The 20309-nt window shown below is 38.4% G+C and overlaps 3 protein-coding genes and 1 non-coding gene across 6 annotated transcripts in view; 1 reads left to right on the top strand and 3 right to left on the bottom strand.

Annotated features, from left to right (window-relative positions):
- The window catches only part of mtrr (5-methyltetrahydrofolate-homocysteine methyltransferase reductase), a 31616-nt gene extending 22575 nt beyond the window's left edge, over window positions 1-9041 (bottom strand). For 2 of the 3 annotated variants that reach the window (XM_023950412.2, XM_023950414.2), the window contains exons 1-9: window positions 8935-9041; window positions 8110-8254; window positions 7832-7982; window positions 7564-7681; window positions 6695-7148; window positions 6501-6611; window positions 6261-6417; window positions 6086-6174; window positions 676-856 (exon numbers count right to left, since the gene is read on the bottom strand). In XM_023950412.2, coding sequence (XP_023806180.1) covers window positions 676-856; window positions 6086-6174; window positions 6261-6417; window positions 6501-6611; window positions 6695-7148; window positions 7564-7681; window positions 7832-7982; window positions 8110-8253 — 1405 coding nt within the window. In that variant the 5' untranslated portion in view covers window position 8254; window positions 8935-9041. Of the gene's footprint in view, window positions 1-675; window positions 857-6085; window positions 6175-6260; window positions 6418-6500; window positions 6612-6694; window positions 7149-7563; window positions 7682-7831; window positions 7983-8109; window positions 8255-8547; window positions 8698-8934 lie in introns of those variants that run through there. The other variant, XM_023950413.2, reaches the window with a different exon arrangement.
- cct5 (chaperonin containing TCP1, subunit 5 (epsilon)) lies at window positions 8630-13061 on the top strand. The gene is made up of 11 exons (XM_004081013.3): window positions 8630-9445; window positions 9812-9872; window positions 9970-10134; window positions 10224-10422; window positions 10579-10771; window positions 11006-11155; window positions 11289-11408; window positions 11971-12156; window positions 12243-12380; window positions 12472-12652; window positions 12732-13061. Exons 1-11 carry the CDS (start codon window positions 9341-9343, stop codon window positions 12857-12859), a joined length of 1626 nt encoding a protein of 541 aa, XP_004081061.1. The 5' UTR covers window positions 8630-9340; the 3' UTR covers window positions 12860-13061.
- Window positions 13062-13086: 25 nt separating this feature from the next.
- cmbl (carboxymethylenebutenolidase homolog (Pseudomonas)) lies at window positions 13087-17404 on the bottom strand. The gene is made up of 6 exons (XM_023950415.2): window positions 17267-17404; window positions 14811-15025; window positions 14631-14738; window positions 14390-14532; window positions 13593-13684; window positions 13087-13517 (listed from the first exon to the last, which is right to left on the bottom strand). Exons 2-6 carry the CDS (start codon window positions 15023-15025, stop codon window positions 13338-13340), a joined length of 738 nt encoding a protein of 245 aa, XP_023806183.1. The 5' UTR covers window positions 17267-17404; the 3' UTR covers window positions 13087-13337.
- A 2829-nt stretch (window positions 17405-20233) lies between these two features.
- Window positions 20234-20307, bottom strand: trnat-agu (transfer RNA threonine (anticodon AGU)). The gene has a single exon. It is a non-coding gene; the product is annotated as a tRNA-Thr (tRNA).
- Window positions 20308-20309: the final 2 nt, after the last annotated feature.

The raw sequence follows: 20309 nt of genomic DNA, 5'->3' as shown, positions 1-20309 counted from the left end.
CTGTCGGGTAGGTTTCAGTCAAAGCTTATCAGCATCTATGCCGAATGACCAGCCAGATATCTCCATAAGCTGGACGGAAATGCTCGTCTGGTACCAGAAGTTAGCTCCACGGGTCAAAGAGAAGGAAAAACACAAAAACATTTAGACCCTAATTAAAGCTCAAGAAAAATGTTTACAACAACTGTGACAGTAAAAAGTTGTGGAGCAGCAAGGACTCAAACACTAGACGTGGAAATCCATTTTTGATCCTTTTGGGGAACTTTCCGACTTGACTGATCCCGTCTGTAGACCGGGAATATTGAGTTTAGATTCAGTCACAGAGCTGTGCTCAAAACGTTTGCTTTACTGAGGCTATAGTGACTCCTTCTGGACAGAGACGGCCAAACATTTTAAGCTATGAAGTCAGTCTTAAGATAACCTGAAAATGTGCTTTTAACTAGAAAACAAAACCCCTTAAATTCACATTGCTCCACACATATCTTGTGCAGAAGCCGCCTAAACCACATCCAGCACCAATTTGGGTCATTTGCATTTCCCTCAGGCAACAGAAACCTAGTTTTTATCAGATTTGCACCTAATGTTGCACATAATACTCGTTTTTTATTTTTGCAAATGAAGCATGTATTAAAAAAACATTTTAAATGGATTCTTGAAGAATTTCCATAACTAACTGACCTATCAGGAGGCTGAGCGGAGGGGAGCAGGACGAGAAGGCTGTGAGAAGCTCCACAACACTGAGGCTGGCGTCTCGCACATGCAGGTTGTAGTCGGCAGCACCTTGTTTACTGCACAGCTCCTGCAGTCTCCTCTTCTGCGTGCCGTCCGCCGCATACTCCACCAACGCTCGCAGAAATGCCTGACGGGGACGAAGAAATCAGTCGTGAAATGAAAACTGTTTGTTTTTCTTTTCATTACTTTCACAAGCCCCACAGATTCATCTCAATGCCACCCTGCATGCCGCTTACAAAAGCACAAAGCTTTTTCCGTTTGTTCCAAAAATTGAAATGACAGCAGCCGACCTTGAGACCAGCACACTTATCCAGTACAGCTGGAGTAGCAAGAGTAATGTAACATCTGTAAGGTTTGAAACCAATTGGTTATTTTTCAAAAGCTTAAGATTATACAGGTAGACTTGCGACATATTCAGGGGAATACCCCACCTTCACCCAACAGTAGCCAGGACAGGCTCCAGCAACCCCATGACCTTAGAATGGATTCAGCCGCTTAAAAGGCATGGATGATCACAACGAAATAAAATTAAAAAGTCAAATCTATAATATGATATGTTTATTACAGTATTATTACTAAAAACAAACTTTGTTTTTCTGCTAGTTGAGCCATAAAGTTTTAGAATATTCCTTGGTGCAAAACATGCGGCCTCTGAATCCCCCCTGACCGTTGATCCAGGTTGAACTTCGACCAATCAGAGACTCGGATTTGGTAGTGACATACGGGTGACGTTCCATTTAATGCAAGGAAGTTCCAACCGTTTGTATATTGATAAATGTGAGCCCGGCCAGAATCTTATGACACCAAGTCTTTCAAATATTGGAATAGAGCTGTGAAAGAAAAAGGTCTGCAGCGAGATTTGGACATCTTCAACATTACGCACCAACTGTGGGTGGGGACATGTAAACAGTAGAAAAGAAAAGAAGAATATCCCCTCTTCCCGCTTGGAAAGTGTGAGCACGTCAGTCCAACATGGTGGAGTCCTTTGTATTCCCAGACATGCTGATGCAGGTTTGTTGTAGTTTCTGGGCTCACTTTCTAATTCAAGGACCCTTTTAGACAAGTATTATATTTCCAAAGTACTTTCGGAATATTTTTAATTTTGAGTTTACATTTAGTTTAGTTTAGTGTCTACAGATTCCACATGCACAACAGCAGCAACCCCAAATCATTATTGTTCCACTTCCATGCTTGACAGTATTCAAATATGTTTGGATGTTTTTCTTTTAACAAATAAAAAGAAATTTTGGTTAAGCCGGTCCAAACCAAACTGTTCCAGGTGTAGGCCTTCACAATAAATCAAAAATGTATCGCCATAGCAATATCAGCTGTGCAATACTTGTATCGCAAAAGACGGCGTAAACTCCAACAACGACCAATCAGATGGAGCCCTTCACGTCATTGACCAATCGAAAGGAGCCCTTTGATGATAGATGCCCGCCTCCTGTGTAGACGCGGGTCATTTGGAGCACAATATAAGTTGTTTTCTTTAAATAAAACTGTGTCAGTGAAATGACAATGGTGTATTAGTTGGTTTTCGTTTTGCTATTTGTCAATCAATTGCAAATCATTTTGTCATTGCAATATTGATCACTAATATCGCACATCACAAGTTGTGTCATGCAGCCCTATCCAGAAGTTTAGCATTCTGTTAGGAAACAGCTTTACAAACCTAAATTTGTAACATTGTTGTAATTTCCCTCAAAAAGCCACAATTGAGTTGTGCTCATAAAATATCAACATTTTTTGACATCTGATTTACAAACTGTAGCTTAATAAGTCTGAAAGTAGCTTTTGTGTATTGTATTCCTATTTGTTGAGCTTAATATTAGATCTAATTGGATAATTGGCCAAAATTTTTAATCCAGGGAAGACTGACTTCACAACAAGGAAATAGTTCTTCTTAATTTAGAAAGATGAACTTATATTTTTTTTTCAAACATGGTTGGAATAATTACTTCTAATTACATCTGGAAGCTCCAGGAATTGTGAAATGAAATACCGGTAGGTGCATTTGGTTATGGAGAAATAGCTAACCTGGTCATTCTTTTTTCAAAAGCATCGCTGAGGTTTACTTTTTGATTATGACTTGTTTTCTTTTTTTCGCCGTGGGCAGTGATTTAAATTTAAGATTAAAGCGATCACAGCAAAATATTCAAATGAGCCAGCTTCCCTTTCAGCGCGATTCAGCTTCAGCGCGCAGCTATGAATCAAACCGACACGGTAATCAGAACATCTAAATATTTGTCATGCCGAAGTGGTCGGAATAATAACAGTGATTTCTAATATAATGTGCATATTTGTATGCAGGGGCTGGAGGCAGATGGTCATAACTTGCTCTGGAAGAATTATGATCTCCATCTTCCAGGGCGTCCTGTGAAGCCATAACCTTCACCTGGAGTTGAAGTGAGTGAATGAATTAGATTTTTTACTGTCAAAAAGAAGAAAAAATAACAGACTTTGTGACAGTCTGGGGATGAACTGAATAATATATTTATATGTTTGCCTTTCATAAAATCCATCTTTCATTAAAATTCTGATGCAGAATTTGGAGATGTTGCTTGTTCATTTGAAGTTAGGTTTCCTTTTCTTAGTTTAAATAAACCTTTTTAAGTCTTGAATTCTTTGGAGAAGAAACCCAGAAGAATGTGAGCACTGCCAGTAGCTTTTTTTGTCCTTGAGCTTCCTCTCTCCCATCTCAATCACAGTATCATTTTATTGGAGGTCAAATAGACTATATGCTTTCTCTTTATCTTCAAATTCATCATATCAATAATTCCAGTAAATGAACAAAAGAATTCACAAGTAATCTGGAGTTTCAAAAATTCAGGATTTGACTCTACTCTGTATATATCTATAGTATCTGTTTCTTCTTGTCAACTAGACTCTATAACACCTCATTGACATGGGAAAGTTATTAATGTTGTTCATTTTTAAGTGTATTTTTTAGTGTTATTTAACAAGAAAAAAACTACAACTCCATTTATTTCCCTTTTCTAAAAGATCTTACCTTTTTTCTGTTTTACCTAGATAAATAAAGGTTAAATAAATATCATTTATTATCAATCTGCTGTTTTAAAAGAGCTGTGGTAACAAGGTCATTTCCCTTTTGAAGGGTCAATAAAGTTGTAATCTATCCAAATTGATTCTGAACTTTATCTTTTTTTTTTATTTTGTGGATTTTTTCCCCACAAGTATTTCTCCCTTTTTGAGTATGGTGGGAACAAAAATCCCATCACATTTGGTTAAATCAAACTCTAAAAAGAGAACTCTAGTTCTCTATGTTTCAAAGGAAAAGAAGAAGCTTTTGTACGAAAATGGGGAAACTCAAGGGACTGAGACTAAATTTGTAGAAAATCTCCCTTTTAATAAAGCTAATATGAAATAAAAAAACTCAATTACCGTAATTTCCGGACTACAAGCCGCTACTTTTTTCCTGCGCTTACAGCCGTGCGGCTTATTCAGTGACGCGGCTAATTATTGGATTTTATTGGCGGCCGCCGTGTATGTATTTTCGGACACAGTGAATGATTTGAATTCTCTAACATCAAACACAAGTCATTTATTTTTCAACACACCTCTAAGCAGCCAAACAGCATGGACCTCACTTCAGGTCTTAGACACTTCAGTCATGGTTCAACAAAACGAAACACGCATGTCCAGCCGCATCCCAGAATCCTTTGGTGCCATTAGACCCAACGTGCACGTGATCGCCGCTACAATATGATGAAGCTTTCAAGTTAAAAGCAATAGTTAAAAGCAGCGTGAAAAAATCACCAACGGGTTTGGAAAAGCCGGTCAGCTGCGTGACGGAGAGAACAGCGCATGCTCAGGAGTGCATTTACCTCTGAGTCATAGTGACTCGGCTGGCTGCACGTAAATATGTGGCAATAATATCAGCCTTTATTTTGTCGGGACACGACTGGAAACACAAATTGACGTGGTCGTTTTAACGGTTATTAAGGACTGAGCGGAGTTTTGCATTGAAACGCTCACAGCCTCCGTGTGAGCTGGAGACTGCGTGTCGTGTGAGCTGCGGGGCCGATGGCAGTCTGAAGGCTCCCACACGTAACAACGCATCCGCCCCTCATACACAAAACGTACAGTATTAAGTCCGATTGCTCTGCACAGACACGATTTGCTCCGTTCACCGGCGCAATGGGGACGAAGCGCTCCTCCTTGAAGCCGCGCTGGCCAGAGCTGTCGGAGTAGATAGGAAGGGGAGACAAGGGGAGCGCGCGGGAGCGCGGATGCGTCGAGCCATTCTGCAGGCTGCAGCCAGGGCTTACTCGAGGCGTCCGCGGAGCAAGTGTTTGTTGTGGAAGGAAACTTCTGACCCACGCGCCGCGAGGAGGCGCGCGCTTTTCAGTCGTCGCTACTTTATTTTACTAGCGTGTTTTTTAACCAGCCCTGTTACTCCCATAACGCTGCCGCGACACAAGCGGAAGGAGAGCTTTACCCGTTCACCCCTCCATGCACTGCTGATACTTGCTCATTCTTAAACACGTACAACAGAATGGCGAGCCGGGCGTTGGCCCCGCCTTTAGCCCCTAAGACTCATGGGAAATGGGGGATCGGGGATGTAAATTTCCTCATTATAACTGAGGGATGTAATGTTGATTATATGGTTACTGTTTGTAATTTTATGTGTGATACCTAGATTGTCAATAAGTTAAAAAAAATAAAATAAAATAAAAACCATAACTGAGGAACTTGTGAACAGAATAGAGGTGCATACTGTTTGGCAGATGCAGATAGACTCAAGAACATGAGCCTGAGGCAAAACTGACTCCACCTACTGTGTGCTAATGAATCACACTTACACTCTGAGTCAGGAAGTGATCCGTCAGGATGACAATGTTGCCTAATTCATGCGGCTTGAACCCCGGCCGACGCGGCTTGTGTATGTATAAAATTAGTTAAACACGTGAAAATGGGTGGGTGCGGCTAATAATCGGGTGCGCTTTGTAGTCCGGAATTTACGGTATTTAAGGGGCGTGAAGACTGGACTCTGGAATAATGCAGAAGAAGATTGGGAAGTCGGATGAGTCCAGATTGACTCTGTTCAAGAGGAATCAGAGCGTTGGGGCAAAAAGGGGGGCAGATTCACCCATAAAAACGATAGCCAATCACACACAAGGCTTTGCTGTGATTGGTGCATCTGCTCTGGTAAAGGTTTAGCAATGAGACCAAACAGCAGAAATCGAACCATTCTTTTATACGAATTTTAAAATAAGTCTGCTTTTTTTGCTTTTTACTTTATCACAAAGCAAATAAAATCAGCACAGGTCAAATTCAATGTTTTTGCAAATACAGTAATAAAATGCCCAAATGTGAGGTTTGGATCTCACGGTACCTTCTTAGGAACACTTCTGATCTCCAGACACCAGGTGAACAGGAAGAGGAGGGAAACATTTTGGGGGATGTGTGGCGGCACATGAGCACCTTCGGGGGAGAAAAAGACATTTGTTTTCCAAAAACGTTTTTTTCTTTAAAAGACGAGTTTAAAATAAAAAAGAAGACACCGTTGCCTTTTTTCTTTGTGTCTTTTCTCAAAGCCACATGGACGCGATGGTCCCTTCGATCTTTAAGCCCCAGTCTGCAAAGCATGTAGTCCACCTCTTCCGCCCTATTTGGGCAGAGCACATCCAGAGAATCCCCGGGCTGGTAGGTCAATGCTGGGCAAGTCTGGAGTTCAAAATGGGGGTCAAATTATGAGAATATGGTCTAAATGTTCAGAACTCCTATTTAAACCATTTTCTGAAACCTACAGAAATGTCTAGCTCTAGTAGGAGAGCTGTCTTAACAGAGTCTCCTCTGCTTAGCAGAACTGCCTTAGATATGGGAACCTCATGGAAAGTCTCTTTTAGCGGTCCAACATTCTGAAATAAAAGATTCAACATGAGAAGAATTAGGAATGAAGGAAAGCATGAACTTTTTTTCTTTAATTTGCAGCATTCATTACCTGTTCTGGGGCATCCACCTCCACCAACGTAACATCCAAAAAGGGAGGGGGCAGAGCGGGAACATTAAGAGAAGACTGGGAAAGCGGCGGCACAGAGTTTGTCAGGGGAGATGACGAGGAAATGTGGGGAATCCCCTCATCCTTTGTCTGCATAGCATCATTCTGGGATACAAACTCAGTCCTTCCTGAAAAAGTGCTTGGGTTTTGACCAGAAGAGGTAGATGGAGCCGAAGGCACATTATGAAAGTCCGTTTGAACGGCTTCCTGGCTCCGCTGATCAGTGATGCTTAACAGGTTTAGCTGCACATCCGGTTGGGTTAAACCCAGAAATTCCTTTGCTGAATCTTTCACGTTCGCTTCAGACTCATCATTCCTCACGGAAGCCATTTTAGATGAAGCCTCTTTGACGGCTTTCCAAAGTCCTTCAAGCCACGGGTCCACAACCAGTTCCAACCTACAGATATACAAAACCCACATTTTACAAAAGCAGTAGTAGTAAAAAAAAAACATTGGAAAAAGCTAATTACTGGAATTTTAAGGCCATAAAGTTTCACTTAGGCTGGAAAAAAAGAAAAATGTCAGATTTCATACTGACCAAACCACCTGAAACCACTAAAGACACAACCAAAGCAGCTCTGCTTTTCCTCTAACCATCATTTCATGATACATCTCCTCGCTACACCACATTTTCCCAGCCCCGTTTTCAGCCCAACCGAGGTTTGCTTGATTGGTCTCCACTACAACTCACAAGAGCTTTTACACTTGTCTAGAAAAGGGGATTCTCTGGAGGAGACTAAACAGCCTATTGTAAAAGCAATGTAAGTATTTTGCAAGCATTCCGACATGCATGTTTTCCTGGCAGAACCTACCCCACACCGTCATCTGCGAATCCAGCTGGATAGAACTGCCTGGCTCCGAGTGCCTGCAGTCTACGCTCAATTGTCTTCCCACAGTTGCAGAAATTAGCATAATTTGTGTCTCCTAAAGCTGATACGGAAAATAAAACCAGATTAGGGTTAAGCAGCAACCTTTCAAAAGTTAAATTATAAGCAAAGCATTCGAAAGTTTAAACATGAATTGCAACGTCTAGGATGATTGTTTTAAATAGCAGAAATCGATCATGTAATTAGAATTTACCCAAAAGTGTATAAGAAAGGTGTTTATAGTGGTCGGGAGATTGGTTCTTGTTGATTCTCTTGACAAATTGGAGCGCGTTGTCGGGCGGTTCCCCATCGCCAGTGGTAGAGACGACAAAGACTACAGGGGCGATCTCTTTCTCCAAATTGTACTGTAAAAGATTAGATCCATGAGGAAACAAACACACAATCAGCACAAAAAGAGGGATTATTATTACTGAAGAAGTAGAATTTTTCAAGGTGGAAGCTGTGCGATCTTGAGATATGTGTTGATGCCACCTTCTCGTCTTGGTTTAAACAGCTCAGTTCAGCAACCAACCCGTGGTCCTCTGCCTCTTCAGCAATCCCCTCTGCAATGGACTGGGCCTGGCCCTTTTGAGAGCCGTACAGGACCACAAACCGAGATTTGGTCTCACAAGGCATGCTACAAAACAAAGAGAAATAATAATGCTTTTTAGAGTTTACAAAGACATTTACGTATTTTGTGGTTAATGTCATTAGTAACATAAGTACAGTAACGGGAGTATTACGTCATGTGAACTAACCAGAATCCACAGATACCAAAATAAATATATTATTTCTATTTCTCACAACAAGAAAGTAAATAACAATAAGTAAAACAATAATACTGTCACTTAAGTCAAAGGCAACAGTTACTGCTAGATGGACAATTCAATTTGGATTATCCTCTGAACTGGAAGTGATGGTCTCGCTTACCAATATGCGTGGAAGAAGCAGGCAGGACAATAAAAGTGCCTTAACAGTGTAATGAAACACTTTCCTCCATCATGACACCACCATAACAGTGCCCGGATGTTGCGTAACGTATTACGTAGCCAGAAGAAATCATAACGCCCCACGTGAAACGTTTAAACTTTTACTGTCTCACAGCACTAAATCAAAACTAAACCTTGAGGTAGTAACTTTAAATCGCGCTGCAATGGAGAAGTAGGAATAATATCAACCAAGAAGAATCCCGGCTCGATCACGAAATTACATTTGGGAACCTTATTAACTTCATCTTGTGTATCGAACATGTAAAAATACCTTGTGGGAAAAAAAACATTTCTGCATCAGTCGTGTAAACTTTTCAGACATATTTACCTTCGCGTAGCAGCTCATTTAATTCTAGATCCACTCCTATGCCAGCCACTCCACTCATTGAGATCTCGCGAGACTCTAAACAAAAAAAAAACACAAACGTAATCGGCCCGAACCAAGTTGGAAATTATATTTTTAGCTTAAGCACTAAAACTATTCCTTATTGCAAGTTTATATTTGCATAATTTATAAATAAATTACATTGAATTTTAATTTTTTATCTTGACATGATGAGGTATTCAAACATTTAGAAAAGGTTTTTTGAAAGTATTTGGTTCCGCCCTCCCCGTCCGTGGAGCCTTCCAGAAGTACCGGCAGACTCGTGCTCAGCCACGCTCCAGCTAAAACATCGGATAAACTAATCATACAGTAGTTAAACTCTCGTGGAGTATTTTCTACCCAAGTCAAGATGTCCACATTAGGGACACTGGCGTTTGATGAGTATGGGAGGCCTTTCATCATCATTAAAGACCAGGACAAGAAGACTCGGTTAACGGGCATTGACGCATTGAAGGTACAATGGGCTAGCTAGTGAAGCATAAACCTGGTGGTGTGATGACCTGCAAATGTAACATGTGTTGCTTGTAATAATAATATTTAAGGCCTACATGTAAATACGTATTTGACCCTTTTATTTGGAGTCATTTTGTCTTCTGTTGTAAATTTGTAGCGTGATAGCATCTATGTAGTTAACGCGGATTAGCCAAAAATGCTAATGCGGGCCCATGTGGTTTTAGCTAGCGGGGTGTAGCTGCTCCCAAAAATGGTAATCAGTGACGCAGATCATTAACATATTTGAAGTACACACTGCAACGTCTTAAGATAAAATATAGGTAAAAGTTGTATCATGATTCCACGTTAATATTTTTATGTTTTGCAGTCTCACATCATGGCAGCCAAGGCGGTCGCTGGAACGCTCAGGACATCTCTGGGTCCTAATGGTAATTCTGAAATCATAGTGTGTGTCAAATCTAAAAGCAGCACAGACAAATGCAGATTGTAATGAACTCTTTCTTCATTTTTCATTTTTGCATGCAGGTCTTGACAAAATGATGGTTGACAGGGATGGGGAAGTAACTGTCACCAACGATGGAGCCACTATCCTCAGTATGATGGATGTTGACCACCAGATTGCTAAACTTATGGTAGAGCTGTCCAAGTCTCAAGATGATGAGATCGGCGATGGGACTACTGGAGTAGTAGGTATGTGGCTTGTCAAAGATTGTAGGATTGCATTGGTTATACTTTTTTATGAGATAACTGTTGCTTTATTTATTTGTAATCTTTCTTAGTGCTGGCTGGAGCATTGCTGGAGGAGGCTGAGCTGCTGCTGGATCGTGGGATCCACCCCATCAGGATCTCAGATGGTTATGACCAGGCTGCACGGATCGCCATAGAGAAGCTGGACAAAATTGCAGAAACCTTCCCCTGTGATCCAAACAACTTGGAACCACTCATTCAAACTGCCATGACAACACTGGGATCCAAAGTGTAAGGGAGTTTTTTTTTACAGAAAATGTGTTGCTTCTTCACAGCATGTTTTGTTAAACCTTAATTAAGACTTTATTTCTGTAATTATGGTTATAGTTTTCAAACACAAAAACTAAGCACAATTTCTGATCTGCTATAAACTGTTGTGTGTTCTAGTATCAACCGGTGTCACAGACAGATGGCAGAGATCGCTGTAAACGCCATCCTCACTGTGGCTGACATGCAGAGGAAGGATGTCGACTTCGAACTCATTAAGGTGGAGGGCAAAGTGGGAGGGAAGCTGGAGGACACACAGCTCATCAAGGGAGTTATTGTTGACAAGGAGTTCAGCCACCCCCAGATGCCCAAGGTATGAACGGAGTCTTAAATGGATTCTCAGGAAACTGCCTAATGCCTTTTACCTCTCTGTAAGTAGACAGATAAAAGGTCAGTTTGAAATTGATTTCACATCCTGGTAACTAAAAATAAAAAATAAAAAAAAATACATATCTCTTTAATGAAACACTTTATTCTAGGGACAATTATTGTTGCCACAGTTAAGAACGCTTTTTTTCTCTGAAATGTTTTCCTTTTTGTAACTTAGGAACTGAAAGATGTCAAAATTGCCATCCTAACCTGCCCCTTTGAGCCACCTAAACCCAAGACCAAGCATAAGCTGGATGTGACCTCTGTGGAGGACTACAAAGCCCTGCAGAAATATGAAAAAGAGAAGTTTGAGGAGATGATCCAGCAGGTCAGTAATCAAAGAATCTGTTGGCTACTTGATTATCAGCAAAGTATAAACAATATTAAATATAGAAGCAACAAAAATAGTGATGTGCGGGGTTCTTGTTAAAATGCAAAACATACAATTGTTTTGCGTTTAGGTCAAAAGCAACGGTGCCAACTTGGCCATCTGTCAGTGGGGCTTTGACGACGAGGCGAACCACCTTCTGCTGCAGAATGAGCTGCCTGCTGTGCGCTGGGTTGGAGGACCTGAGATCGAGGTGGGATGCTTTACATGCTGTGGAACCTTTACAGTTCTACTTTTGTTAGCCACCTTCAAACTTTAATCTTAATTCACATTATTTTGTTGTCATTCCTGCAGAAAACTTACTTTTACCAATAAAGTTGTGACACATTGCAGAATAAATGGCAGTTATAAACAGCTAGAGCTATAAAGCGGTCAAAGTTGAGAATGTTAATTTTCTATGATGTGAAAAATCTTCCAAAAATGTCAGTCAAGTGGGGATAAACCAATTGGAAGTTTTTTGCTTGTAAAATATTTAGAATGGAAGGTTAAGCCGTTTGTGCAGACACAAAACCATAGTAAAAATAAATTTAATCATATCAGATTGTTACCTGATGTCAAAACAAACATGTCTACTTCATTCCCATTGTAAGCTACTTCCACATTTCTATCATAGACTGCTTTTTAGTAGATGAAAGTAGTTGATCTTTTGTATTGGGGGGCGGAAACTGTTGTTAAAAAAATGTCATATTTGGTGTTGATGTTTCAACACAAAGTTTGTAAAGAAAGTTCACCTTCTCTGAAACCTGCTCTGGCAGTTGATCGCCATCGCCACAGGAGGTCGCATTGTGCCGCGGTTCAGTGAGCTGACGCCCGAGAAGCTGGGCACAGCTGGTTTAGTGAAGGAGCTCTCCTTCGGCACCACCAAGGATCACATGTTGGTTATTCAGGAGTGCAAAAACACCAGGGCTGTAACCATTTTCATCCGTGGGGGCAACAAGATGGTTAGTCTGTCTTATCACTCTCACACTTTTTTTTGTGTGTGTGTGTGTGCTGGGGATTATTGCTAATTCTCTGTCTTTCCTACCAGATCATTGAGGAGGCCAAGCGCGCGCTCCACGATGCTTTGTGTGTAATTCGCAATTTGATCCGAGACAACCGTGTTGTTTATGGGGGTGGAGCCTCAGAGATCGCATGTGCCCTGGCGGTAAATCGGGCTGCAGATAAGGTGAGACTCTAAAGTTGATGTTTCAGACCTGGCAACCCATTTCTGCTTCAAATGTCGCAGAGTTATATCTTTTGTAAATGTTCTGTTTCAGTGCCCATCATTGGAGCAGTATGCCATGCGGTCGTTTGCCGATGCTTTAGAAGTCATCCCAATGGCTTTGGCTGAAAACAGCGGACTGAACCCCATCCAGACCATGGCAGAGGTCCGAGCCAGACAAGTCAAAGACAACAACCCTTTCCTTGGCATTGACTGTTTACACAAAAACACCAACGGTAAGAGCAGGTTGTGGTCAAAAAGCTACCAAAATACCTGGAACTAGTATTGAGAATCTGTTTCTGTTCTTTTCTAAAGACATGAAGCAGCAACACGTGATCGAGACTCTGATCGCCAAAAAGCAGCAGATCTCCCTGGCTACCCAGGTGGTCAGGATGATCCTGAAGATCGATGACATCCGGAGCCCTGGAGAGACCGAGGAATGAAGTCGACACTTGATGTTCTGAAACGCTCGAGGTCTTTGGCACTTCCTCAAGCTTCATGTTCAAACCGCACCGCACATTCGTATTTATCATTTGGTACTTGTTCCAGCTGTTGTAGTATCAAAGTCAACAATAAAATGTTGATCTAATCGAATTTCAGGAGTCTTCAACTGTGCTTTAAATAAAATAAACTCTCTTGTCCTTCTGTCTGCATCAGATCATTTCAAACATTATCCCAAAGAATTTTTTATTTTATTGACATTAAGATGTTCGTTCTTTAGAAAATAAAACTTTGAAAATGATAACATGGAGAGCGTTTGCATGTTAGCCATATTTCAACCACTTCAGTCATCTTGTCAACTATTTAATGCATATGTGTTTAGGACAGTTAAGAAAAAAAACATTCAATTAGGAGCAATTTTTACAGAATCTCGTAAGTCGATGCTTATTTCTTTCATTGGTTTCTATATTGCGAATGTCTTCAGCAGTATTTGTTGAGCCAGTTCAGCATGTCTTTTCTTGCCTCCTGGATGTACGGTTTGTCTGCCGGGTTGATGTCTTCTCTCTTCCGGTGGACGAAGCCGTGAGTTTGACCAGGAAATATTTTCACCTGGTGCTCTACGGTACATTTTTCCTTCAGCTTCGCCTCTAGGGCATTCACCTTCACAGAGCAAGTAGAATAATTATAAAATGAAATGGAGAAGTTAGGCCTAAGTGTCACTCAAAGCACACACACCTGGTCAAGAGGGATAACCTGATCCACCTCTGCAAAAATGAACAGAGTGGGGCTCTTGAGGGCGTACCTGTCCTCTCTTTCTCGAACTATTCCTACGCAGAAAAAACAAAACATTCAAATTAGTGCCGTCATTCGAATAATTAATTTATGACCTGAAATTAATCTATTTTTTTAATTTGACCTAATAATTGCTGTGAAAAGACTCATTTTGAGATCTTTTTATTTAATTTTGTGACATCGTGGTGCAGTAGAACAATTTAAAAAGCGGTTTTATGACGTTTTTTATAACAGACTTCTTCCAACCTTCCCTTTTATACCACCAGGGGGTATTTGTCAATCTAAAACAAAAAGAAAGAAAAAACAATACAGCAGGTCCAGAGTGCTCTAATTGAACAAATCAAAAAAGCAGTGTGAGGCGCTGAAGCCTTTACCATGACAACATGTCGCACTGCGTATCAAATAGTCTGCTTTTAGGGAAAAAATAAACCTAAAACGATACGATTAAATGATTAATAATTGATTACATATTTATTTCTTTTGAAAGTGACCATAAAAAGCAGTAGAATCCCCTTCGAGGTGTCCATTATCAGAAATTCAGAAAAAAATAATGAAAACTGACACCTCGTCGGGATTTATCCCTTACTTAATAGATATGCGTTATAGATAAAAACTGAGATTAATTTAATAAAAAAACACGCTTATGTCTCTTCAATAATTTATCAGGATTAATGCGATTATTTGAATTCCAATGTCATTTAAAGGCTTCACTCAGAAATCTGTGTGTCTGGATGGCGTACCGTAAACAGAAACTCCGGCTTTCACCTCTGGATACTGCAAAGCTATGTAATGTGTGGCGACCCCACCCCAGCAAAAGCCTACTGTCCCGATGCGTTTGGCCCCACACTGCTCCTTCAAGTAATTCAGAACAGCGTCCACCTCCCTGAGGAGAAGATAAGCTTGTTCCAATGTGGGTCTGGTTCAGAGATGAACCCAGAATTACAAGACAAACTTTTGAGCAGGTGACCCGAAGTGACACACTTGTTTATGGTGGTTGGTTTTTTGTCCTGAAGCCACTCCTGAAACTTGGACCAGTCACCAGCTGGGCTCCACGGTTCCTTTCCAACAAAGAAGTCCGGGCACACAGCTCTGCTCAGAGAACAACAGAGATTGAACTCCATAAACATATCTGATCTCCCCCAAATATCAGACTGTACGCACATGTATCCGTCGGCAGCGAGCATCTCCGCCATGTATCTAGTGTTTGGAAGCTGCCAACCGAAGATGTCATGAATGACGATGACAGCCTTGTCCTTGGGAGAGGTGGGCTTCACTACATATGCTTTGATGTGCTCCATCTGGACCTCCTGGCCGAGTCCTCCATACTCAATCTTATCGCCTAAATCGCAGGGGCACGGATTGCTTTCGTTTGCCATCTAAAAAAAACACAAGAACAGACGAATCATGTAGAAAATGAGGCATTTTCAGACAACTCTCAAGGAAAACTGATCTTCTTGCATATAGTTGCTGTATGATTATAGGCAGTAACCCTTGTGCTTTCCTAGGCAATTTACAGTTTTTCTCAGTCGCTTTAGTACAATTCTCAGATCAGAATTGAAGTTTGCAAATACGTGTCTGCATTTCTCAAAACAATTTGTACAAACAGCAAAACACTATGGATTTCTTGCAAAAGCCTGTAACTTGCTCAAAATCTTTAGTTCATCTCAGAAAACGAAGTCTTTATGTCATTGAACATGTCAGTGCCATCAGAATGTCAAGTCCTTGTGTCATTGTCTACGAACAAGTCAAATTACTTAGTCATGTTGTCAATATAACTGTGTACTTTAGAGGGAGGTTCTGATGTAAACTATGGCTAAAGTTTTGATGACAATTATTGTAAAATGTAAGTTACACCTTTTTTGTTTGATTGCAAGAGGCTGGACAAGATTCACATTTACACTTTTATTGTTCATATTGTAATTTGTTGACAGACCATGTCATACCAACATAGAAAACCCCCACTGCAAACAGTAACACAAAGGGGAAAAAAGATATGACAATATTCTGTACAACAGTACAGGCAGTGCAGTAGGAATTGGTGTGGTCTTCCTACACCTCTTGTCGTTCCTGTATGTTAGGCCACAAATTCTCATCCACATCACAGCGAATATCCTCTCTTGCAATGCAGCAAAATATGTTTGTCACATTATGACAACTTGATCAACCATTTTGCAGTTAATGACTTATACGATGAACTAATGACTAGGTGTTTTGAGGAGTAAGACTATTGCACAGTGAACTAGATAATACATTTTGATCAACATGACATAAACAATTGATAATGTAGCAAAGAGCAGAGAATTGTACATAATCATTTGCATGGATGTACCAAAGCAATTGCAACTTGTTCAAAGAAGTGAGAAACTGCTTATATGATGTGCACAAGTGACATCATGATGTAAAGATTGAACAAACAGTTTTGGGAATTTCATTCTGATCTGAGAATTGTACTAAAGCAACTGAGAACATTGGGAGTTGGGTCATCTAGACCCACTAGACAGTGCTCTGAACCTTTTTTCTTCAGTGATTTGTGAACCTCTCTGGTGTCCATGGATTACATGAAACCTTTCCACCTTTATCCACCTTTGTCAATGTAGGGAGAACACATCAATGTAAGGGTGGGGTCACTTAATATAGCACAAGGGTTAAGACAAAATAATATCAAATAAATCTGGAAAAAAAAAGTTTTGTTGGAATAAATGTTGTAAAATAAATTCACTAAAGTGTCTTTTATCGTGTTTTAAAGCAGTCGTGTTTTATATATTATTATTATTTTAGATAGATAGATAGATAGATAGATAGATAGATAGATAGATAGATAGATAGATAGATAGATAGATAGATAGATAGATAGATAGATAGATAGATAGATAGATAGATAGATAGATAGATAGATAGATAGATAGATAGATAGATAGATAGATAGATAGATAGATAGATAGATAGATAGGACATTCAGAAATAATCTATATAATATAACATCAATAAAGGACATCACAAATGACATTTATATTAAATAATTAAAAATATTACTAAAATTATGAAAAATTATTATCAAAAATGAGATTCTTATTAAATAAAGAAATAAATATTAAATAAATACAGCTGCAAAACTGTAAAAAAAACATTACAAATTTCTTTTTTAAAATACAGAAATAACTAATGAAGTTCACATCAAAAACAAACAACTGTTAATGAATAAAAAACAATTTAAAATTAAAAATATACATACATATACATAAATATATATATATATATATATATATATATATATATATATATATATATATATATATATATATATATATATATATATATATATATATTACTCTGTTTTTGAACATCTCAAAAATATATTAACTTTTTGTGAAATGTAAAAATTAGATTATTCTGTTATTGTTCTCGTTAAATGCAATAGATCTCTGTCAAATAAATGCACAATCGCCTAACCTTTCACGGAAACTACTAAAATCATACATTAGATTGAAACTCCATTCATGTCTTGCGTAATAATAACGATAAGGCTTTTTTTTTGCAAAAAAATATATAAACAGTTTGAGCTTCTGTTTGGTCTGCTACTAAAATGGAAAAGACAACTTTGCATTCAACAGACATACCGTACGATTTCTGGATCTTCTCGAAAGCTGGAATGAGAAAAACTTCAGAGCCTCGAAGTCTCACTCCTGTAAAATCTGCCGGACTCACGAGTTATATAACTCATTCAAAAAAAAGTCATTTCACGTGACATGTCCGAGAACAACTCAAATTCCCACCAAACTTTCAAAATAAAAGTGATTTCACTCCATCGTTGTTAGTGGCCTCCATGGTTGTTAGTGGCCTAAATAAAGCAAAATTCAGAAGGGTCTTATACAATTTTAACCCTCGTATTTTTGTTTGTCAGGTAAAAACGTAAAAATCCCTTTGCCTGTCGAAACAATTTCGAATCTCGCAGGTTGCTTTTATTTTGAAACGAAAGTGATCAAGATAAATCTGCATTAAAAAAAGTTTAGTTTGAATAAATGTTGTAAAATAACTTCACTAAAGTCTATTTTTTCGTGTTTTATAGCAGTCATCCGAAAAAGATCATATCTCAATATCCAGTGAAAGAGAACAAAACTTTGAAAATAATAAAAAAAAATCAGTAAATACTAGATAAAGGGATTTTACTCTCACAACTAAGTTACATCTGAAAGTTGTTGATGATTACAAGTCATTTCATTTCTTGACATGACTTGCATGTATGAAGAATGATTTACTTTTTTTGTTTTTGTTTAAATCGCAGCCACTACTGTGTCCGTTGGTTCATGACTAGTATTAATGCTTTTATCAGTCAAACACAAATGTATTTATGACATCTGAACAATTATAATCTCAAACTTCTAGTGTCTTAAAGGTTACATGTGATCGCTGGGATTTATGGATTGATGATGCAAATGCAGCACAGAGCCTGTCTGTCTGTCTGTCACACAGATTTTAAGTCTTGCAAAACCACAATGACACAGCATTTTACAAAACGCTGTGTCATTGTGTCATTACCTTTTTCAGGGAATTTGATGTATTCCTAAATCAAGAATAACAATATTTTTAATTAAAATACTTAAAATGCTTACATACTTTGTTTGTTTGTTTGTTTGCTTTTTTAAAGATTTCTTCAAGAACCAGGTTGAATCTTACCCCTTGTGCTATCTTAGATGACCCCACCCTTACATTGACGTGTTCTTCCTACCATGACAAAGGTGGATAAAGGTGGAAAGGTTTCATGTAATCCATGGACACCAGTGAGGTTCACAAATCACTGAAGAAAAAAGGTTCAGAGCACCGTCTAGTGGGTCTAGATGACCCAACTCCCAATGTTAAAGTGCCTAGGATAGTACAATGGTTACATAAACACTACATTCATTCATTCATTCATGTATTTATTTGTTCCTTTCATGAAAATAATTTATGCCCAAATGTTTACATGTTTGTTTTACCTATTAAACATTTTCATGATTGCAAGGGAGCAGAATTGAAGAATACAATTCTTATAAATTGTCTGCTCCCTTTTAAACATTGCATCATATTTACATTTCTCACACCATCACCTGTGCTCAGATTTCACCACATACAGTTAAAAAAAACAGTAAATACATTCCATTCATTTAGTACATGCCATCCAAAAATTCCATTCAACAGTCAAGTTTGTACAAACTAATTTGTTTAACTTTATACATCCGTTTAAATTGAATAATATTTTGACAACTTTTTAACTAATTCTCCTGGGAATTCCACATTTTTACCCCTGCTATAGACAAACACTTTTGCTTTAGTGTTGTTCGAGCAATCTGTTGTTTGAAATCAAATTTTCTCCTATGATTTTCATCTCCTGTGGTAAAAATAAAAAGCTTTTGTAAGTCTTCAGGTAAATCTCTGTTTCTGGCTCTAAACATAACTAATAAGGTCTGCAATTCAATTACATTTTTAAGTTTTAATAAACCTAACTTAATGAAAAGTTCATTTGTGTGATCTCTAAAATTTGCTTTATGAATAAGTTGAATAGCTCTCTCCTGTAATAGAATTAAGGGCCTTAAATTAGTTTCATATGTATTTCCCCACACTTCAATACAATATGTAAAATAAGGTAAAACCCAAGAGCAATATAACATATGCATAATCTCACATGGTAAAATATATTTGGATTTGTTCATAACAAAAAGGCTCTTGGCTACTTTATTTTTTACATAAAATATATGAGATTTCCATGTTAATTTGTCATCCAACATAATCCCTAAAAATTTAAATTCAGACACCTGTTCTATGTTTCTGTTGTCAATGGACAAAATCACTTCTATTTTCTCTTTATTAGCAAACACCATAAACTTTGTTTTTGTTACATTCAAAGACAGTTTATTGTAGTCAAACCACATTTTGAGTTTTATCATTTCCATTTCAATACTTTTAGCTAAGGTTTTCAGATTATCCCCAGAAGAGAAAAAGTTAGTATCATCAGCAAATAAAACAAACCAAACATTAGAGCAGTCATTTGTCTTTCTCTTGTTTAACAGGCTACTATACTATTGTTTACTATGACTTTTATCTATGATATTTGAACCGTAACTGCCGTGACTGACATCATTTGACTAACTGATGAATAAGTTTAATTGAAAGTGCAAATCTTTTTTAATAATTTAGCATTCCAGTGTCTTAATTTTCATTAAAATCCTGAATTTACATGTATTCCTAATGTCTTCTAAGGTTTTTTGTTTGTTTGTTTGTTTGTTTTAGCCTTTGTTGTTATATTTCTTTGCAAAAAATCGTTTAAAATAAGTTTGGTGAATAAAGAATCTGGTTAAAACTTCAGTCCATCTGCTTTTTTCGGTTGTGCAAAAAAAAGAACAGTGTTTTAATTAAATGATTAAAAATCTGATTTTTAATTTAAACATGTAATTTTTTTATTGTTCAACAAAGTTTCTTATAACTTGTCACAGAAACGAGAAATCAGATATTTTTTAAAAATAAAATAAAAACAGTTTTGCTTCCAAATATTTAAATAAGCGCAGTTATTGCGTCACAGTACTCTACCGGATTGTTTTCTACACTACAAAAGGCACCGCTGGGATTCGAACCCAGGATCTCCTGTTTACTAGACAGGCGCTTTAACCAACTAAGCCACGGCGCCGC

This window comes from Oryzias latipes, chromosome 20, assembly GCF_053564925.1.
Source record: "Oryzias latipes strain Hd-rR chromosome 20, Olatipes_Hd-rR_3.1".
Lineage (NCBI taxonomy): Eukaryota > Metazoa > Chordata > Actinopteri > Beloniformes > Adrianichthyidae > Oryzias > Oryzias latipes.
This window is presented reverse-complemented; position numbering and strand designations above follow the sequence as displayed.

Excerpts from the sequence above, each read along its gene's own strand:
- cct5 (XM_004081013.3), top strand. The coding sequence starts at position 9,341 with ATGTCCACATTAGGGACACTGGCGTTTGATGAGTATGGGAGGCCTTTC. Across the intron at positions 10,423-10,578 it reads ACAACACTGGGATCCAAAGT|TATCAACCGGTGTCACAGAC; the intron begins GTAAGGGAGTTT and ends TGTGTGTTCTAG. Across the intron at positions 12,157-12,242 it reads TCCGTGGGGGCAACAAGATG|ATCATTGAGGAGGCCAAGCG; the intron begins GTTAGTCTGTCT and ends CTTTCCTACCAG.
- cmbl (XM_023950415.2), bottom strand. The coding sequence starts at position 15,025 with ATGGCAAACGAAAGCAATCCGTGCCCCTGCGATTTAGGCGATAAGATT. Across the intron at positions 14,533-14,630 it reads AAACCAACCACCATAAACAA|GGAGGTGGACGCTGTTCTGA; the intron begins GTGTGTCACTTC and ends TCTTCTCCTCAG. Across the intron at positions 13,518-13,592 it reads AGGTTATCCCTCTTGACCAG|GTGAATGCCCTAGAGGCGAA; the intron begins GTGTGTGTGCTT and ends TGCTCTGTGAAG.